The 17,593-nt window shown below is 34.3% G+C and overlaps 1 protein-coding gene across 1 annotated transcript; it reads right to left on the reverse strand.

The window, feature by feature from the left end:
• Positions 1–11,302: 11,302 nt before the first annotated feature.
• Positions 11,303–13,680, reverse strand: LOC115962567 (UDP-glycosyltransferase 83A1-like). Its single transcript, XM_031081427.1, has 3 exons — positions 13,311–13,680; positions 12,551–13,047; positions 11,303–12,349 (listed from the first exon to the last, which is right to left on the reverse strand). The coding sequence occupies exons 2-3, from the start codon at positions 13,020–13,022 to the stop codon at positions 11,466–11,468; spliced, it is 1,356 nt and encodes a 451-aa protein (XP_030937287.1). The 5' UTR covers positions 13,023–13,047; positions 13,311–13,680; the 3' UTR covers positions 11,303–11,465.
• Positions 13,681–17,593: the final 3,913 nt, after the last annotated feature.

Consider the following 17,593-nt stretch of genomic DNA (forward strand, 5'->3'; position numbering starts at 1 on the left):
ACACTGGAAGGCTCAGTCTATTGTCGTTGATTAATAATTCTACAAGGACTTTATGGATAATTGAAATTATTTCCTTGTTTACTTTTAACAATATGTTCTTATTAACAATATCTTTGTGTAAGCGTTCAATGTCAATAAGTAAACATGTAAAAAATAAGTATGTATCAGTTCTCTTATTGAACTCTAAATTGTTAAGTCCCTACTCATCATCAAAACCATCCATACTTGCAATATCATCCTCTAAAGTTGGTTCAGCCCACTCTTCATCTAAATCTATGTTTGGAGGAGGAACATTGCTTGGACCAGGTACATTTGTGTTTGGCTGAGGTGTATTAGTGTTTGAATGGATGAGATGTATTAGTGTTTAGATGAGATGTATCAGTGGTTGGAACAGTGTTAGGCTCATATGGCACTGTGTGAGGTGGAGAAGACTCACCAAAAATGTCATCAGCAAAGTCTTCTCCTTCCAGACCTTCATTCAACTAATCAAACTCCTTTTCCAGACCATCACCCCCTGTAGCAGCTCCTGTACCACCCCCTACAGCAGCCCTTGCACCAGCTCCTACACCAACCCCTCCACCATCAGGAACTTCAACTACAAGTGGAGCATTACCACTCTCCACATATAGTATGATGGTGTCTCTTGGCCCTCCCTAATTAGGCTATCACATGGGCACCACAACTTGATTATCTTGTATGAGCCTCAAGTCTTGCTCCAAGTTGCCCCTAGGACCTAAATAATGAACTTTACACGGTTCATCAATCCTCAATTCCTCACATATACCTTTTATTTCAAAATAACTAAGCTTATCAAGATCCCTGTACACTATTTCAACTTTCCCACCAAAGTATTCTAAACTAGGGTTCCACAGAAAAGTACTCTCATAATGTACCTCTAATTTCACTTCCTCATCATCCATTTGCAATAACAAATTACCATTTGACACGTATACAATTAACAATTAAAGAATTGTAAACAACAAAAGAGTAAACACTTGCATGTTTCTATTTTGCTTTTGGGATGCAACACACACAGAGGGACCACATTTTCTGCTTTACTTTTGATTCTGTTGTACTAAATAGCACATGCAAACACTAAAATTTAAACCCAATAGAAACTTGGGTCCACTGTGAGACACAATGACCACAACAGATAAAATGCCCATAAACAAACACAAATCCAAAGAACAGGTGGTCACATTTTTCATAAACATCAACAAATACAACCAATATTCTCATTCCAATACATGTAACATTGACCATTGATTGATTACTCAAAAAACAATAAAACAACCACAAGCCCAAAGTAAAAACCCAAATAGTGACTAATTTCTTATCAGGATTTTAGTCCCTCGAACAACCCGTTGCTCATCTAGGTTTACACTTGCAACACTATGTCAATATCAGATGCAGAATGGGGAATCTACAGGGATTTTCGTGTTTCTAGGGCTCGTGAGGAAAAGAGAGTGAGTTTGTGTACTTCAATTTGTATTATGTTCTAATTTAGAATAAAAATGTGTTTTTCTAACGTCTGAGGGTGAGGTGGGTAGTCGGGGGGGGGGGGGTAACGGATTGAAGTACAGGTGGGCAAAGTATAAAGTTTTAAACCACGGATAAGCAAAGCATAAACGGGCCAAATCTCAGATGAGTTTACTGTAATTATCTCTTGTAATTTAAAATTATGCACAAAATATAAGCTTATAGATCATATAGTAAATAATATCCAATTGACACAAAATTTAACATGTGTATTAAGAGTGTAAAGAACATACAATTCAACGGTTAGATTTTCAAAATATATTGTAATATTTATTTTATTGAGTGAGTTAGTAGCCTTAAGCTACAACCAATGTTATAGCTAAACTTTATTCTTTTTTTGATAATTCCATAGTTGGGGGTAGAGGTTTCTAATTTTGGATATCTTCATTTGAAACACTAAGAAGTACAGTTGAATTACAAGACTCTTGGCAAAAAAAGAAAAGAAAAGATACATTACTGTAATATATTGTAATATTTATTTTATTGAGTGAGTTTATAGCCTTAAGTTATAACCAATGTTGTAGCTAAACTTTGTTCTTTGTTTGATAATTCAATAGTTAGGGGTAGAGGATTCTAATTTTGGATATCTTCATTTGAAACACTAAGAAGTACAGTTGAATTACAAGACTTTCGAGGAAAAAAAAAAAAAAAAAGATACATTACTTTAGGTTCTCAATCAAATTCAAACACTTGGTTGTTTTGAATTAAATTTTTCTTAGAAAAGATGACACTAGTTGTGTTTTACCCATATACGTGATTCAAACTTTGACCATCAAATTTCATAAATAAATGTATTAAATAAGGTAAAAACAGAACAAGTAACTCTAGTTCACGAAGGGGTTGGTATGAAAACATACAGGAAGTCGAACTGAAGATCCATAAAAAATTAGACAGGCAGCTATGATCTATGTGTGTGACAGTGTGTATAAGGCCTTAAAACTTTAAAGTGAAAAGCTCAAAGGAACTAAAAATTGAAGAGTAATAGCTGGTTTAGTTTGCTTTTTATAACTCATTCTTCCAAATGTGAAATTGGATGTGACAATTTAAGGTGCATGCCTTGCAGGGTTCTCAAGAATTTGATCTCTAGTCTTTATTTATTTATTTATCTATAGTCTTGAATTAATGTCCATGGACTATTCCATCAATTTAGGCCCTGAAAAATAATTGGAGCGGGATTTATGATTTAAATTAAAGTAATTGGACATGAAGGTTAAAGTGTAAACATGTATATTTGTTTCATTTTTATGTATCTCAAAAAAAGAAAAAACAAATAAGACTTAAAAGTTGAGGTTTTGTAAAAATTTAAAAAAAAAAAAAAAAAACCCAACTTTTTTGATGAGATAAAAAATAAAAATAAAAATAAAAAGCCCAACTTTGAAGCAACTGCATCTTTGAAAAAGCATTCCACAATCACATAGATCTATAAGAAAAGTTTTACAGAAAAGAAGATCAAAGAAAATTCAAATGGGCTCACTATAGACTTTAAGCTTACTACAATTTAGTTGGGCTTGTGATCATATTCAAAGAAACTCCTTATGACAACTTTCTTATTACTAAGGAATTTCGTTAGACACATCATAGGCACCAAATTCAATAAATCTCAATAACAAGTCTTTTGCAGGGATAGGAAATAAAAATCTACATAGATAATAGTAGATTTACCCCTGTTTTTGTCTTGGAGCCCAGCGTTGTTGAAATCGACTTTGGAATTAGAATTATCTTTCTTCTTAGTAGTTCTTCTGTCTTTGACTTGTACTTGCCGAAAAGCAGCAGCGGCGAAGCTGGTGGTAGCGGTGGAGGAGTGAGGATCATCTTTGGATTTGGTTTGTCCAGTAAAGGAGAAAAAGTAGGATAATTTTTGGCGGGCCAAGAGTTTTCTCACCACCAAAACCGATTATTTTTTAAATAATCTCACGGAGAATAGTGTTTTTCTTTATTAAAAAAAAAAAAAGAGAGTTTAAGTCTATGGCATTGAAAATTGGTGAGTATAATAGAAGCCATTTTGCTTGAGCCATTTAATTTAAAATTTTACCCTCAATTATAACATTATTATTATTATTTTCATCATGTTGTTCAACGTTAGTCTGTGCTCTTCTTTTTTTTCTTTTTAAATTTTTTTTTTTTTTTGCATTGTTTTAAAAAATATGTATAATAACAAAAATTTAAAATAGTATAATATGTGCAACGTGTTCGTTTTTATAAGACGTGGAGTAATTTCATTAATTTTAATTGATAATAAATAATATTTTTCTTATTTAATGTAATAAGTAAATTTATATAAGTTATATTTTTTATTCCCTCACTTTTCTCTTCAACTAAATACAAAAATTTTCGATCTCTCCGCTTTTCTATCATCCCAACTAATATACATATGAGAGAAAGCTAAATTTTTTCTGTCATTCAAAATTTTTTTTGTCTCTTCCCACATTTACTTTGAAAAAGTGACATTTGAACACTATTCATAGGGTTTGAAGTTTGAATTTTAAGGTGTGTTTGGATACTGTTTATTTTGCTGAAACTGAAAAATTATTGCTAAAAATACTGTAAATAAAAGTAAAAGTTAATTAAAATAGTACAGTGGAACTCATGAATAGTGCCAAAAAGTATTGTGGGGCTCATGAATAAGAGAAATTATAAGGTGCACATGGTGGACAAGTGACATGGTCCACCATTCCACTAAAAGACTCACAGTTGTTTAAAATTGCTGAGTTAATTTTTTTTTTAAACAAAAATTGATTACTGACTCAACAATTTTAAACAAGTAGGAGCTTTTTAGTGGAATGGTGGACAAGCGACATGGTGGTCCACCAGCGGACTGTATAATTTCTTCATAAATAGTGCCAAAAAGTACAATAAGGCCTATAAATAATACTATCTTCATCCCACTTTGTTTGTCCTCTATTCCATTTTAGGATGTCCCAAAATATTGTCCTATTTATAAAAATAAAAGTTATTAATTTAGTAATATTCCTATTATACTCCTATTTTATTTTCAAAACTATTTGAAAAAAAAAAAACCAGCAAATTCAATTTTTTGATAAATTTATTTAATGGTAGTTTTAGAAACTTATACATTTTTAAAAGATAGACAGGACAATAAACGATGTTCCCTTAAAAAAATTAACTTTTCCAATATGACAAAAAAAATGAAATAAAAAAAATAACAAAAATAAGCTAAATATTAGAATAATTTTAATTTTTAATTCTAATCCAATCACACGTTCAGTGCGTGTGCCCAAACATATCAAAGCCGCCCATTATGTGAGTGCCTTGCTCATATGTGAGTTTCAAAAAAAAAGACACGAGTGATAGAGAAGGAGTGGTTGACAGCTAGCCATCAAAAGTCCAATTGAAAGTAAAAAAAAGGGCGGTCAGCCACACAACTCTAAAAAAAAAAAAAAAAAAAATTATTATTATTTTGAAAACAATAATTGAGAGAGAGAAGGTTAAATAATGGAGATGCAAGGTTATAAATCTTTATTTATTTATTTTTTTTTTATCGTCATAGGCTGTGTCTCCAACGTGTTTTTGTCGTGTCCAATAATTTCTTAAAAGAAAAAAGGGGCTGGGACACATATGCAGCATGTCGATGCTTCCCAGATGAGAGTTACTAAATAAAAATTCAATAAAATAGATTTTAAAGACTAAAAGAATAAAAACTAAACTAAAGTGCAAATTAAGCCCTAAAATTTGGGAATGTTTGTATTTTTCACTTTAAAACTTCAAGATTTTAATTTTACCCCTTTAAAGTTCTATTATGTTTGCATTAGCAATCCATCTATCCATATTTTCTATTAAATGTCACATAAACTTGTCACGCTTGTTTAGTTTATCCAAGAATTAAATAATGTTGCATCATTTTTAAACTAGATATTTGCATCTAAATAGGTTTAGATCGAAGATCCTCCCTATTTTCTTGTCGAGCAATTATTTATTGATGTAGACTCTACTGATTAACGATGATAGTATCAACTTTTTTTTTTTTTTTAAAGTTTTTATAAAAAACTAAGGCTAAATTGAAAACAACACTTCTAAAATTTGGATTTATTTGGATTTTACACTATGAAGTTTTAGAATTTAGATTTTACCTCTTGAAGTTTTATTCCATTTGCATTAGCAATTCATTCATCCATATTTTCCGTTAAATGCCATATAAAGTTTGTGAATGTTTGTATTTTACACCTTAAAGTTTCAAGATTTGAAATTTAACCCTTTAAAGTTATATTATGTTTGCATTAGCAATCCATCCATTCTAATTTTCCATTAAATGTCACATAAACTTGTCACGCTTGTTTAGTTTATCCAATAAAATAATGCTGCATCATTTTTAAACTAGATATTTGCATCTAAACAAGTTTAGATCGAAGATCCTCCATATTTTCTTACCAAGCAATTATTGATTGATATAGACTCTACTGATTAACGATGATAGTCTCAGCTTTTTTTTTTTTTTTTTTTAAGTTTTTCTAAAAAACTAAGGCTAAATTAAAAACAGCACTTCTAAAATTTGGATTTGTTTGGATTTTACACTATGAAGTTTTAGAATTTAGATTTTATCTCTTGAAGTTTTATTCCATTTGCATTAGCAATTCATTCATCCATATTTTCTGTTAAGTGCCACATATGCTTACCACGTGCATTCAATTTATTCAATAAAATAATGCCATGTCGTTTTTTTAATTTTTTTTAGGCTACAAAAAAAAAAAAAAATGTTGCAATTAACTCAAAAGTGTTTTCTGAGATGCTATTGACTCGTATGTAGTAGAAATGGTTGGGAATGAGATCCCTGTCCAAAACTTTCCTTGTTTCCATCCCTACAATTGTTTAAGTATCAACATGCATGCTAAGTTGTTAACTCAAAAGTGTTTTTTGCAAAAAAATTGAAATGTTAAATATTTTGTGAATCAACTGGGGAATTGAGAGTTCAAATAGGTGTGAACTCGGATACAGAGAGTGATTCTGAAATGGTGAGGATGTTTAATCTGGATATGCTGAATGAAGGTCATCTTGAGTGAGTACGTAGCAATGCATGGGATGCGGGACAAATTCCTGAAGTTGCTGCCCCTATTGCTCAACCTATAGCTAACAGAGTGGACAGAGATACTAGTTCTGGGCCGCAGGCTAGAAGAGTTTCTGAGGCAGGCCCATCACAGACTATGAGCCTTGATACTGGCCTTAACTCCTTTTTTGGTTCTGAGGGGCATGGGCTAGGCCCAGGTCCACCTTTACCTGCCTCTATTAACTCTGATCCTGGCTATCTATCAAGTTTGCATTGTGATGTGTTGCCAGAGACAACCTGTGCTGCTAGGAAGAGGTTCGAACCTGATTTGGGGAGGCTAGGAAGGAACATTAGACAGAGGTTACTCTGTGGTTTTCTCCAGAAAGAAGTTACCAATGACTCTTCTCTGCTTAAATCACTTCCTAATTCATTGTCTCATGTACCTCCTGATGATGAATTGCTCCGTGAATATCCAAATGGGTGTTGGGAAGTTGGCCCAAAGCAACTTCCCCAACAGCCATGAGGATTATGAGTTGGAACTGTAGAGGTTTGGGCAAATCCTCTGCAGTTCTTAAGTGTCAGAAAAAAGTTTGGGATAAGTGTGGGTTTTCTGATGGGTGGGAGGTTCCAAGAGTAGGGTTTGGTGGGGGGCTGATACTGGCTTGGATGCCTAGGAAGAGTCTTGTTGTAGAATTTGCATCTGAACATCTCATCCATATTAATTTACTAGACAATAAACGGAATCCTCTTTCAATCACCTTTGTTTATGGACATCCTAATCATGCCAAAAGAGACCTTGTATGGCAACAGTTTAAATCTTTGAAAGATCATTCACATCCAAATTGGCTCTGTATTGGGGATTTTAATCAAGTCCTAAACTCTCAGGATAAACTGTCCTTCAATCAGGGCAACATTGTTGGTGCTAATTTGTTGCAACAGGTGATAGATGATCTTCATTTGTGTGACTTAATGGCCACTGGGCAGAGATATACATGGATAAAAAATAGAGATGATGAGGATTTGGTAATGGAAAGGTTGGATAGGGCCTTTGCCACAGTTGAATGGGTTAATATGTATCCTTTACACTCTTTAAGGAACCTTCCTATCATCCATTCTGATCATGGACCTATTATCTTGGATTTGGAGGTTCGTGGTCCTTATAGGAAACGACCCTTTAGGTTTGAGCACATGTGGATTTTTCATCCTACTTGTCATGATTTGATTAAGAAGTCTTGGAATTTTAATTCTTTTGGTTCTAGAGCTGCCCAGCTTCGAAACAAATTATCTAATGTGAGAAAAAGTATTCTGGAGTGGAATAAACAGGTTTTTGGTAGAGTGGAAACTGAGATTCAAGAGAAACAAGCTCAACTGCAAGTTCTCCAGAATTCTATCAATTCTGTTGAGGATGCTAAAGCTGAAAAAACCCTTAGGATGGAGATTGAAACCCTGTTAGATAGAGAGGAGTTGATGTGGGCCCAAAAGGCAAGGACTAAGTGGTTCCTTCAAGGGGATAGGAACACTAAATTTTTCCAAACAGTGGTTAAACAGAGACGAGCTAGAAGTAGGATCCTTCACATCAAGAATGATCAGGGCATTTTCACTGATAAGCTTGAAGAGATTGAGACCACACTTAATGATCACTTTAAGGAAAATTTTGAGGCTACAAATAACATTAGTGTGGAGGAACTAGTTGATGAGCTCCAAGGTTTACCTATTCCCACTCTATCTGCCCAGGATTGTTCTTATCTTATTAGACCAGTTTCAAGTGTGGAAATTGAAGACACTGTGTTCCAATTAGGACCTCACAAAGCTCCTGGACCTGATGGTATCCCTGCCTTCTTCTATCAAGAGTATTGGCCAACTGTCAAGTCAGATGTTATTAATACTGTCCAAGCCTTTTTCCATTCTGGCTCACTTTTCAAACCGCTTAACCATACTTTCATTACCCTTATTCCTAAGGTCACTTACCTTGAAGAGGTTACTCATTTCCAGCCTATTAGTTTTTGCAATGTCTTATATAAGATTATTTCCAAAATTCTTGTTAATAGGCTAAAACCACTTATGGATAAGCTCATTACTCCCTTTCAAAATGCTTTCATTAAAGGAAGAAACATTTCCGACAATATTCTTATAGCACATGAAATCATGTATGACCTTAGGAGGAAGAGAGGGAAGAAATTCGGTTTTGGGGCTTTGAAAATAGATATGACCAAAGCTTATGATAAAGTTAGATGGAATTTTCTGAAGGCAGTGCTTGTGGTGATAAAGTTTGACTCAAAATGGATTAATTGGATTATGGAGTGTGTCACCTCTGTGCAATTTACCTTACTCATTAATGGTCACATGTCTAAGTCTTTCACACCAACTAAAGGGTTGAGGCAAGGGGACCCTCTATCCCCTTATTTGTTCTTTTTTGTGCTAATATCTTCTCCATCTCCCTTACACAAGCTGAAACCTTAAACAAGTTAAAAGGGGTTAAAGTTGGAAGGAATGACATCTCATTTACCCATCTGTTGTTTGCTGATGACTCCCTTCTGTTCTTCAAGAAGGATAAGCACTCTGTTGACACCTTGCTGAAAATTTTGGATTGGTATTGTAGGGTATCTGGGCAGTCTATAAATCCCCTCAAATCTGATTTATTTTGCTCACCTAATATGCCTATGGAAGACCAGGAAGCCTTGGCTAGAAAGCTAAAAGTTAATCTGGTGCATACTCCTACCAAGTACCTCGGCCTCAACTTTAAGCTTAAGGGTAACAAAATAGTTGATTTTCACTTCTTGGTTGAAAAACTCCAGTCCAAATTGCAGGGTTGGAAGGCTAGATTATTATCACAAGCAGGAAGAACAACTCTTATCTCCTCTGTGCTTCAATCTTTACCTTTATACACATTCTCTTGTTTTAAGGTTCCTGATCAGGTGTGTAATGAGATGGATACCATTATTAGTGCCTTTTGGTGGGGGCATGGGCAAGGTGAAAAAAAACTTCACCTTTTGAATTGGGAAAAAATCTGTCAACATAGGAGGAAGGGAGGTCTTGGTATTGAAAAGTTTGGTCCCATGAACCATGTTATGCTTGCAAAGCAATATTGGAAGTTGTACCAAAATCCTAACTCTTTGCTGGCAAGGACTTTTAAGGCTAAATACTACCCACATTGTTCTTTACAAGAATACACTCCAAAGTCTCATCATTCTTGGTGTTGGAAGACCATTGTTAAGCAAGGTGATTCTAGACTTAGGGAGGGGCAGTGGAGAGTTGGTAATGGATTCAATACCCCACTTACTCATCAAAACTGGTTTCCTAGTTCTCATGGTACCTTGCATCATCCTGAAATACAAACAGGTACAGCTGGGGATCTTATTGACCACAATTCCAAAACATGGAAAGCTAACTTGGTCCGAACCTTATACCCCTTTCCTTTGAGCAAACAAATCCTTCAAATTCCTTTACCTAAAACTCATGATGTGCAAGACCAGTTGCTTTGGAAGTTTTCCAATGCGGCTAACGGTAACTATGGAGTCAAAAGAGCCTATGAGATTCTTATACAGGATTCCATTTCTTCTGGAAATATTCATGGAGACCAAAATGTGTGGAATCTGATTTGGGGAGTCAAAGTTCCTTTGAAAATCAATACTTTTGTTTGGAAACTTATCCAGGATAGATTACCCACTCTTATTAATCTAAACAACAGAGGCATCCCAACCCAAACAACATGTCCCCTCTGTGATTCTAATGTTGAATCTTCAACTCATCTCTTTCTCTTCTGCCCTTTTACTAGAGCTTGTTGGCACGGATCAACCTTGGCTGTACATGCTACTGACTTTAGGAGTTTAAGTGTCCAGCATTGGCTTTCAACAATCCTCATGAAGTTCAAATCCAGGGAGCCTTCTTCTATGGCTTACTTACAAGCAATTTTTACAACCCTTTGGCATATTTGGTTACATAGGAACCGAGTGCTCTATGATGGGTTACAACCTAATCCTATTAGTGTGATTTTAATCTCTCAATCTATGGCTTGCAGGTACAAAGAGGCTTTCCTTGATCAACCAAGACACACTAGTTAGCCAAGAAGATCTCAACCAGACCACTACTCATCCTCAGGGCAGTGGCAGTTGATCGTTAAGCTTGCTGGAGCCAAGAGCAAGAAGCTAAACCGTTGGTCTTCAGCTTATGAAGCTATTACTAGGCAGGGAGATAGCTTGTTTTATGGTGTTAATGGTAGTGTAGCTGATACAACATGTGAGGCGCTGTTGGATGCTATGGTGGAAGCTGCTCTCAAAGCAAAAAACCATGGTTTCCAATATATTTTGTTTCTAGGCACTAGCAGACAGTTAGTCCATCTATTTCAACATAGGAAGACCACAAACCGGCTGCAACAGATCCAGCTTGCTGATTTAGACTTTTTGAACCACAATGGGCTTTGTTGTGATGTGTACTTAGTGCCTAAACTTGTTGTAAATTCTGTTTGGTCAGTTGCTAGCTTGGCATGTCAAATGCCTCTAAACTGTAGCTGGTTTAATCCAGCTGTTGTGTAATGTTGGTTTGTTTTCTCCCCTTTGTGGTATCAAAAAAAAAAAAAAAAATTGTGAATTGTGGTTAAGCTAGCATTTTCACTTGTGTACTTTAGAAGCAATAATGTTTGCTAAAACTTTAGTCATAATTGATAAATTGCAACTTTGAAGCACTTAGCCTTTTTGCTTACCAAAAAAGAACAGAAAAAGGGGAAGTAAAATACTCAATAAGCAGGTTAATTAAGCTTAAACAGAATTAAGGCTAATTGCAATTCATGATGCCAACTTTGCAAGCCATTATGGCAATTCAAATCTTTAAACACCTGTTCACATCTTCATTTTTTAGCAATAAAACTTAAATGAAATTGCATACTTTGATAGACATAGAAGCAATAAAACATAAACACTCTAAAAACATCTTAATGCTTTATTTGTTCAATAAAGCTTTCAAAATTCTTAAAAGAAGATCCACCTTCGGTAACACTCTTTTTAGCCATCTCCTTCAGCTTCAATGCACTTGTTTTTATACCATCATCAAAGAGCAATGTTTTTATCTTTGTATTGATTTCATGCCTGGTGATAATCCCATTTTCATCTGGGTTCAACCCTAAACCAACCTTCCAAACATCACATATGTAACTCTTATTTTGGAATTGATCTGTAAAGTAAGGCCAACATAGAAATGGGACTCCCATGCTTATACCCTCCAAGGTTGAATTCCATCCACAATGGCTTAGAAAACATGCAGTAGAAGGGTGAGCTAGCACTTGCTCTTGAGGAGCCCAATTAACAATCATTCCACGATCAGCTATTCTTCTTCTAAACCCATCCAGGAATTCAGAAAGTGCTTCATTGATGATATCTGACCGAAAAACCCACAAAAATGGTTGGCCTATGTTTTCAAGTCCAAGTGCAAGTTCATCCAATTGTTGTTGGTCGAAGGTTGATGTGCTGCCAAAGGAAGCATAAATGACTGAATCCACAGGTTGTTTATCAAGCCAACTTAGGCAAGTTGAATCCTCTGGCCAAAAGCTTCCAATATGACTGCCTGATTGATTGGCCAAAAGTAATGGGCCAACAGGCATGATTTCAGGAATTAAATTTAAGGCCAATGAGTCAAGTTCATAGAATGAGTTGCAGAGAAGCCAGTTGCATTGTTTGACAAAATGATTCATCCTGAAAACGTGTCCAAATAAAAATTCTTGACACTCTAAGTCTCCAGGGCAGCTCCATGGCAACTTTGTGCTTGTCCATTCAGGGATTTCCTTTGACAGCCAAATCAACTCATTTTTTAATGGAGCTCCTACATCGTCAAATTATTTTTATCAAAACCAAACAAGTACCATATAACATATCAATTGTTTAATATAAAAATAACATCCGTATGAACTTTATCCCCTTTTCCATTTTTCTTTTCATTTAAAATAAAATCTTAACCTCGAAATGGAGACTTAGAGGTGTTAATTGACATAGGGTCATTGACAAAATAGTAGTTAATTATTACCTCGAGTATCTATAATTCCATCCTGAATAAGCTTTGGTATACTTAGTATGATGGCCAAGGTTGCTGGTCCAGCAGGCCAAAATATAGCCATTTTAATTCCCATCTTCTCAGCTACTTCGAGTGCGGGCACAACCATTCCATCAATAATGACACAACTGATACGCTCATCATCAGACTCGTTAATTTTCTCAATCAATTTCTTGAAATGACCTGGCATAACTTCTAGAAAACTATTGATCAGCTTAATAGTATCATTTCGATCATCGCCGGGTTCTAGACCAACTGGGAATGAGACTAGCCTTATTGGGCTCTTCATTGGCATTGTAGTTTTTAATCTTTCATGTATGAACTCAGGGCTAACAAATGTGACCTTGATCCCATGATCAACAATAAAGTGAGAAAACTTCATAAGTGGGGCAACATGGCCCTGTGCTGGAAATGGTATGACTAGCACATGTGGTTGGCCACCCATGACCCCAAATTCTAAATTCTGAAGTCTGCAAAATTACAAATCATAACCAAAATATCTAGTAACTTACCAATGGAGACAACTGAAGAGTATGATAAGCAGTACAGCACATGCTACTATAATAAGATAATTGTAAGATTATTTTGGTCAATAATAAAACTAGAAAATCAAAAGAACCAAATAAATAGAATACAAACTCTAAAAATCTAACTCAATAAACAAATGTATCAAATCTGGGAAAATCAGAGCAAAACAACTATAGTCCATAGTTTGGCAGGTGTGAAAACATACAATTCGACTAAAACTCCTGCAGAATATCAGACGGCATCTATGATCGGTGACTGTGTGAGTAAGCTCAGTAAGCCCTTAAAAACTCTTTTAAGTCGAAAGCTCAAACCGGCTAAAAGTTGAAGAGAGGAAAAGAGTGTTTCAGGCTCTCACAGACGTGCTTGGGAGCTATTGGTTTGATTTTTAGAGCTCTTTATAGCAAATGTGAAATCAAATGTCATCAAAAGGTGCATGCCTTGAAGGGTTCTTGAGTATTTGGTGAAGGAAATTTTATTCAAATGAAAGAAATAAGAGTTTGTTCAGAGGATTCAAGTATGCTATTGGCTGGTAGAAATTTCCTTTCTTTTAATCTTAAATTAAGAGCCGCCGGTCAAATCATGCCCAAAGAAAAGGACTTTGTACACTGGAAGGCTCCTTAGAATAATAATTCTACAAGGACTTGCAAAAAAATTTTACCCACTGGAAGGCTCAGTCTATTGTCCTTAGAATAATAATTCTACAAGGACTTGCACAAAAAACAGTCTATTGTCCTTAGCCCCCATTTTTCACGGGTTGGCAAGGATTTATCGATTATTGATATTATTTTTTTTGCCTACTTTTAACGATATGTTTTGTTAGCATTTGTGAAAAATTTTGTCAAATTTTTTGTCTATAATTTTATCAAGTAAAAATGAATGCGACCTGAAGAAGGTGATTGGCATTAGTGCAAGCCAAGAATTAAAGGTAATTCCTTTTCACCTAATTCATTCATTTGGGTTTTTCTTTTTACTTGGCAATTCATTTGAAGAGTATTAAACATATCATAGAAAATAATGTTGGGCGACTAATATAAAACTTAGTGCAAGATTTTTTTTTTCTTACTTGGCCACAATAATTAATATTTTAGTTAGAAAAATATTGGAGATATAACGGGATAATAAATATTACATTTTTGTGATTTATAGAATAACGGGATAATAAATGTCAAACTAGGTTTCACCAAAAAAAAAAAAGAGATGGTTTATTTTATTTTTCATTATTTTATTTTAATTGAAAGTTTTTAAAATCAAGGGTTTAATTTCCTTCTTCTCAAAAAATAAAAAAATAAAATAAAAATAAGAATATGAATTTTCTTAATATATGATTTAGATATTAAAATTTATCAAGAATGAGTAAAGAGAAGATCTTAAAATTTAGAATTATTAGTAAGGATACATACAATGAACTCTTGCAATCCATTAGGCTTTTTTGTTAGATTTGTATTTATAGGTTGGAAATTGTGAACAAAGATTAAGTCTAGAAGTCATTTTCAAGACTAGTTGATGTTCAAGACTACCGTTCAAGACTGATGCTAAAAGTGAAGTTGTTGCACACTCAAAAACCACAGAGATTGCTACTATGAAGAATCTTCAAGAATATTCTTGAAGTTGTAGTCTAGCATTCAAGTTGAACAAAATCCACAATAGAAGAGTCCAAAGATTTAGTGTTGTGTGTGGTCATGTCAGTAAGTTCTACTTGGAGTTGCTATAAGATTAGGGTCAATTCTATTATAAACTTCAATTCTATATAGTGGATCTATTTCCTTAAGGGTTGGTGGTAAATCTTTAGTGAGTTTTTCCCTTCTAGGGTTTTCCCTTTGTAACCATATTGCATTGTTCTTTATTTTTTGCACTTGTTTTGTGGTATTGGTTTGTGAGACAATTAACCATAAATTGAACTTGAAAGCATAATATCTTAATTAACTTAACTTGGCATTAAACTAGTTAATTTGTAACAATCAGGTTCTAAATTCCCAACACTATTTTTTTGTGTGTGTGTTCACTTTAAACCTCACTCTTTTATTATTATGTCAAACCAAACCACCCCTTACTTTGCTGGTTTTGGCACAATAACGAAAGTGTTACATTTAAAGTGACATTTATAAGTATGATGTTTGTAAGATTGAATTTAATCAACCATCTTGTTTGCTTTATTCCGTGCCAAATTTGCTTGTAATTCAGCATTTAGAAACCCTGTATTTAGGTGGGATTCATGTAAGGGTAGTATGTGAGAGAGTGTGAAGAAATGCTCAAGAGTGTGCACTCAGCAATGCCTTGTGACTGGCTCGTGGCTGGCAAGTCGCCAAAACTGGCACACGTGTGAAGCATGCAGAGGAGCTGAAGAGTCATGCCAGCTGGAGCATTATAGGACAAAACTTCCAGTCTGGCCAGACGATTAGCTCGCGACTCAAACTCGTGACTCAGTCAAGTCACGAGGTCAAGTCGCCAGACCACTCTGTTTGTGACAATAACTTGGTTCTTCCAAAGGAAAAAGATATCACAAGGAGCTCGAGTTTATAAAACTCGAGTTCCAAGTGGACTTTTTTCAAATACTCGTTTTTTGTAAACTTGAGTTTCATGTCAAAATCAAGTTTTGCAAACTTGAGTTTCAACTAAAAATTTCGAAAATTAGTGGTATTTGGCTATTTTTGCCATTATTGGCTGGTAAAAATTTCCTTTCTTTCTAATCTTAAATTAAGAGCCACCGTTCAAACCATGCCCAACGAAAAGGACTTTGTACACTGGAAGGCTCAGTCGATTGTCGTTGAGTAATAATTCTACAAGGATGTACACAAAAAATTTGCCCACATTTTTCACAGGTTGACAAGGTTTTATCAATAATTGATATTATTTTCTTACCTACTATTAACGATATGCTATGTTAGAATTTGTGAAAAGTTTTATTAATTTTTTTGTGTCTACAAAAAAAATGATTAATAACTCTATTATCAATAATCAAAAAAGACTATTTTGGTTAATAATAAAGGGGAAATTATACTTTACTATTTTAAACTATACCTTAAATTACATTTTGCATCCTAAACTTTTAAAATACACGGTTAGCGCTCTAAACTATAACTCATGTTATACTTTGCACACCGCCATCAATTTTGCCATTATCTTGGATGACATCACTTAAAAAGACCCAATTGTCCATCTTCTCAATCCCATAAAAACAAAGAAGAAGTTACACTTTACCATCCTAAACTATATTCCCAATTAGATTTTGTACCCTAAACTTTGGTTTTCCATCCAGGATAATAGTAGAATTAATGGCTAGTGTAAAGTGTAACACGAGTTATAATTTAAGTTACTAATCATGCATTATAAAAGGTTAGGATACAAAGTGTAATTCAGAATATAGTAACTAATGAAATTGTCAGCTCTATATGAGTATAAATGGAGAATCATGGTTCAAATTTCTCTTTATTATTCTAACTATTAAATTATTCAAAATAATAATAATAATAATAATAATCAATAAAGAATAGACTGTCCTCAGGTAAGAATTGAAAGAGCAGTTTATCAATGTAATGAGCTACGTGTAGCAAATCAGGACAATAATCGTAATATAAATCGCTATAAGAATATGTATAAAACTAGAAAATCAAAAGCACCGAATAAATGCAATTCAAACTCTAAAACTCTAACTCGCTTTCAAAAAAAAAAAAAAAACTCTAAAACTCTAACTCAATAAACAAATGTATTAAATCTTGTAAAATCAGAGCAAAACAGCTATAGTCCAAAGTTTGGCTGGTGTGAAAAGTGAAAACATACAATTCGATTAAAATTCCTGCAAAATATTAGACGGCAGCTATGATCTGTTCATCGAGGCAGAGACGTGAACCTTCATTTACTTTTAGTCAGCAAGTAAGCAAAACGTGCGACTTTGTAAGAAAACATACAACTTTGACAATGACCATTGATGGAAGCATGTACAATCGAAGTAAAAATATCTTGGATGTAAGAAAACATACAACTTCAACTTTGACAATGACCATTGATGCAAGCATGTCCAATCGAAGTAAAAATATCTTGGATGTAAGAAAACACACAACTTTGACAATGACCATTGATGCAAGCATGTCCAATCGAAGTAAAAATACCTCTTGGATGTAAGAAAACATACAACTTTGACAATGACCATTGATTATGAATTATTGATTTAAGGCTGGGACATGGAACAGTGGATATCACTTCGAAGTCAGAGAACATACAACTTTTTTGATGAACCGAAAACATACGACGATGTTTTCTCAAAAAAGAAGAAGAAGAAAACATAAGACTTTGATAATGGCCATTGATTATGAATTATTGATTTAAGGATGGGCCATCGAACAGTGGATACCACTTCGAAGTAAGAAAACATACAACTTTTTTGATGAACCGAAAACATACGACTTTGATACTGGCCATTGATTATGAATTATTGATTTAAGGATGGGCCATCGAACAGTGGATACCACTTCGAAGTAAGAAAACATACAA

The sequence above is a fragment of the Quercus lobata genome, chromosome 10 (genome assembly GCF_001633185.2).
Source record: "Quercus lobata isolate SW786 chromosome 10, ValleyOak3.0 Primary Assembly, whole genome shotgun sequence".
NCBI lineage: Eukaryota > Viridiplantae > Streptophyta > Magnoliopsida > Fagales > Fagaceae > Quercus > Quercus lobata.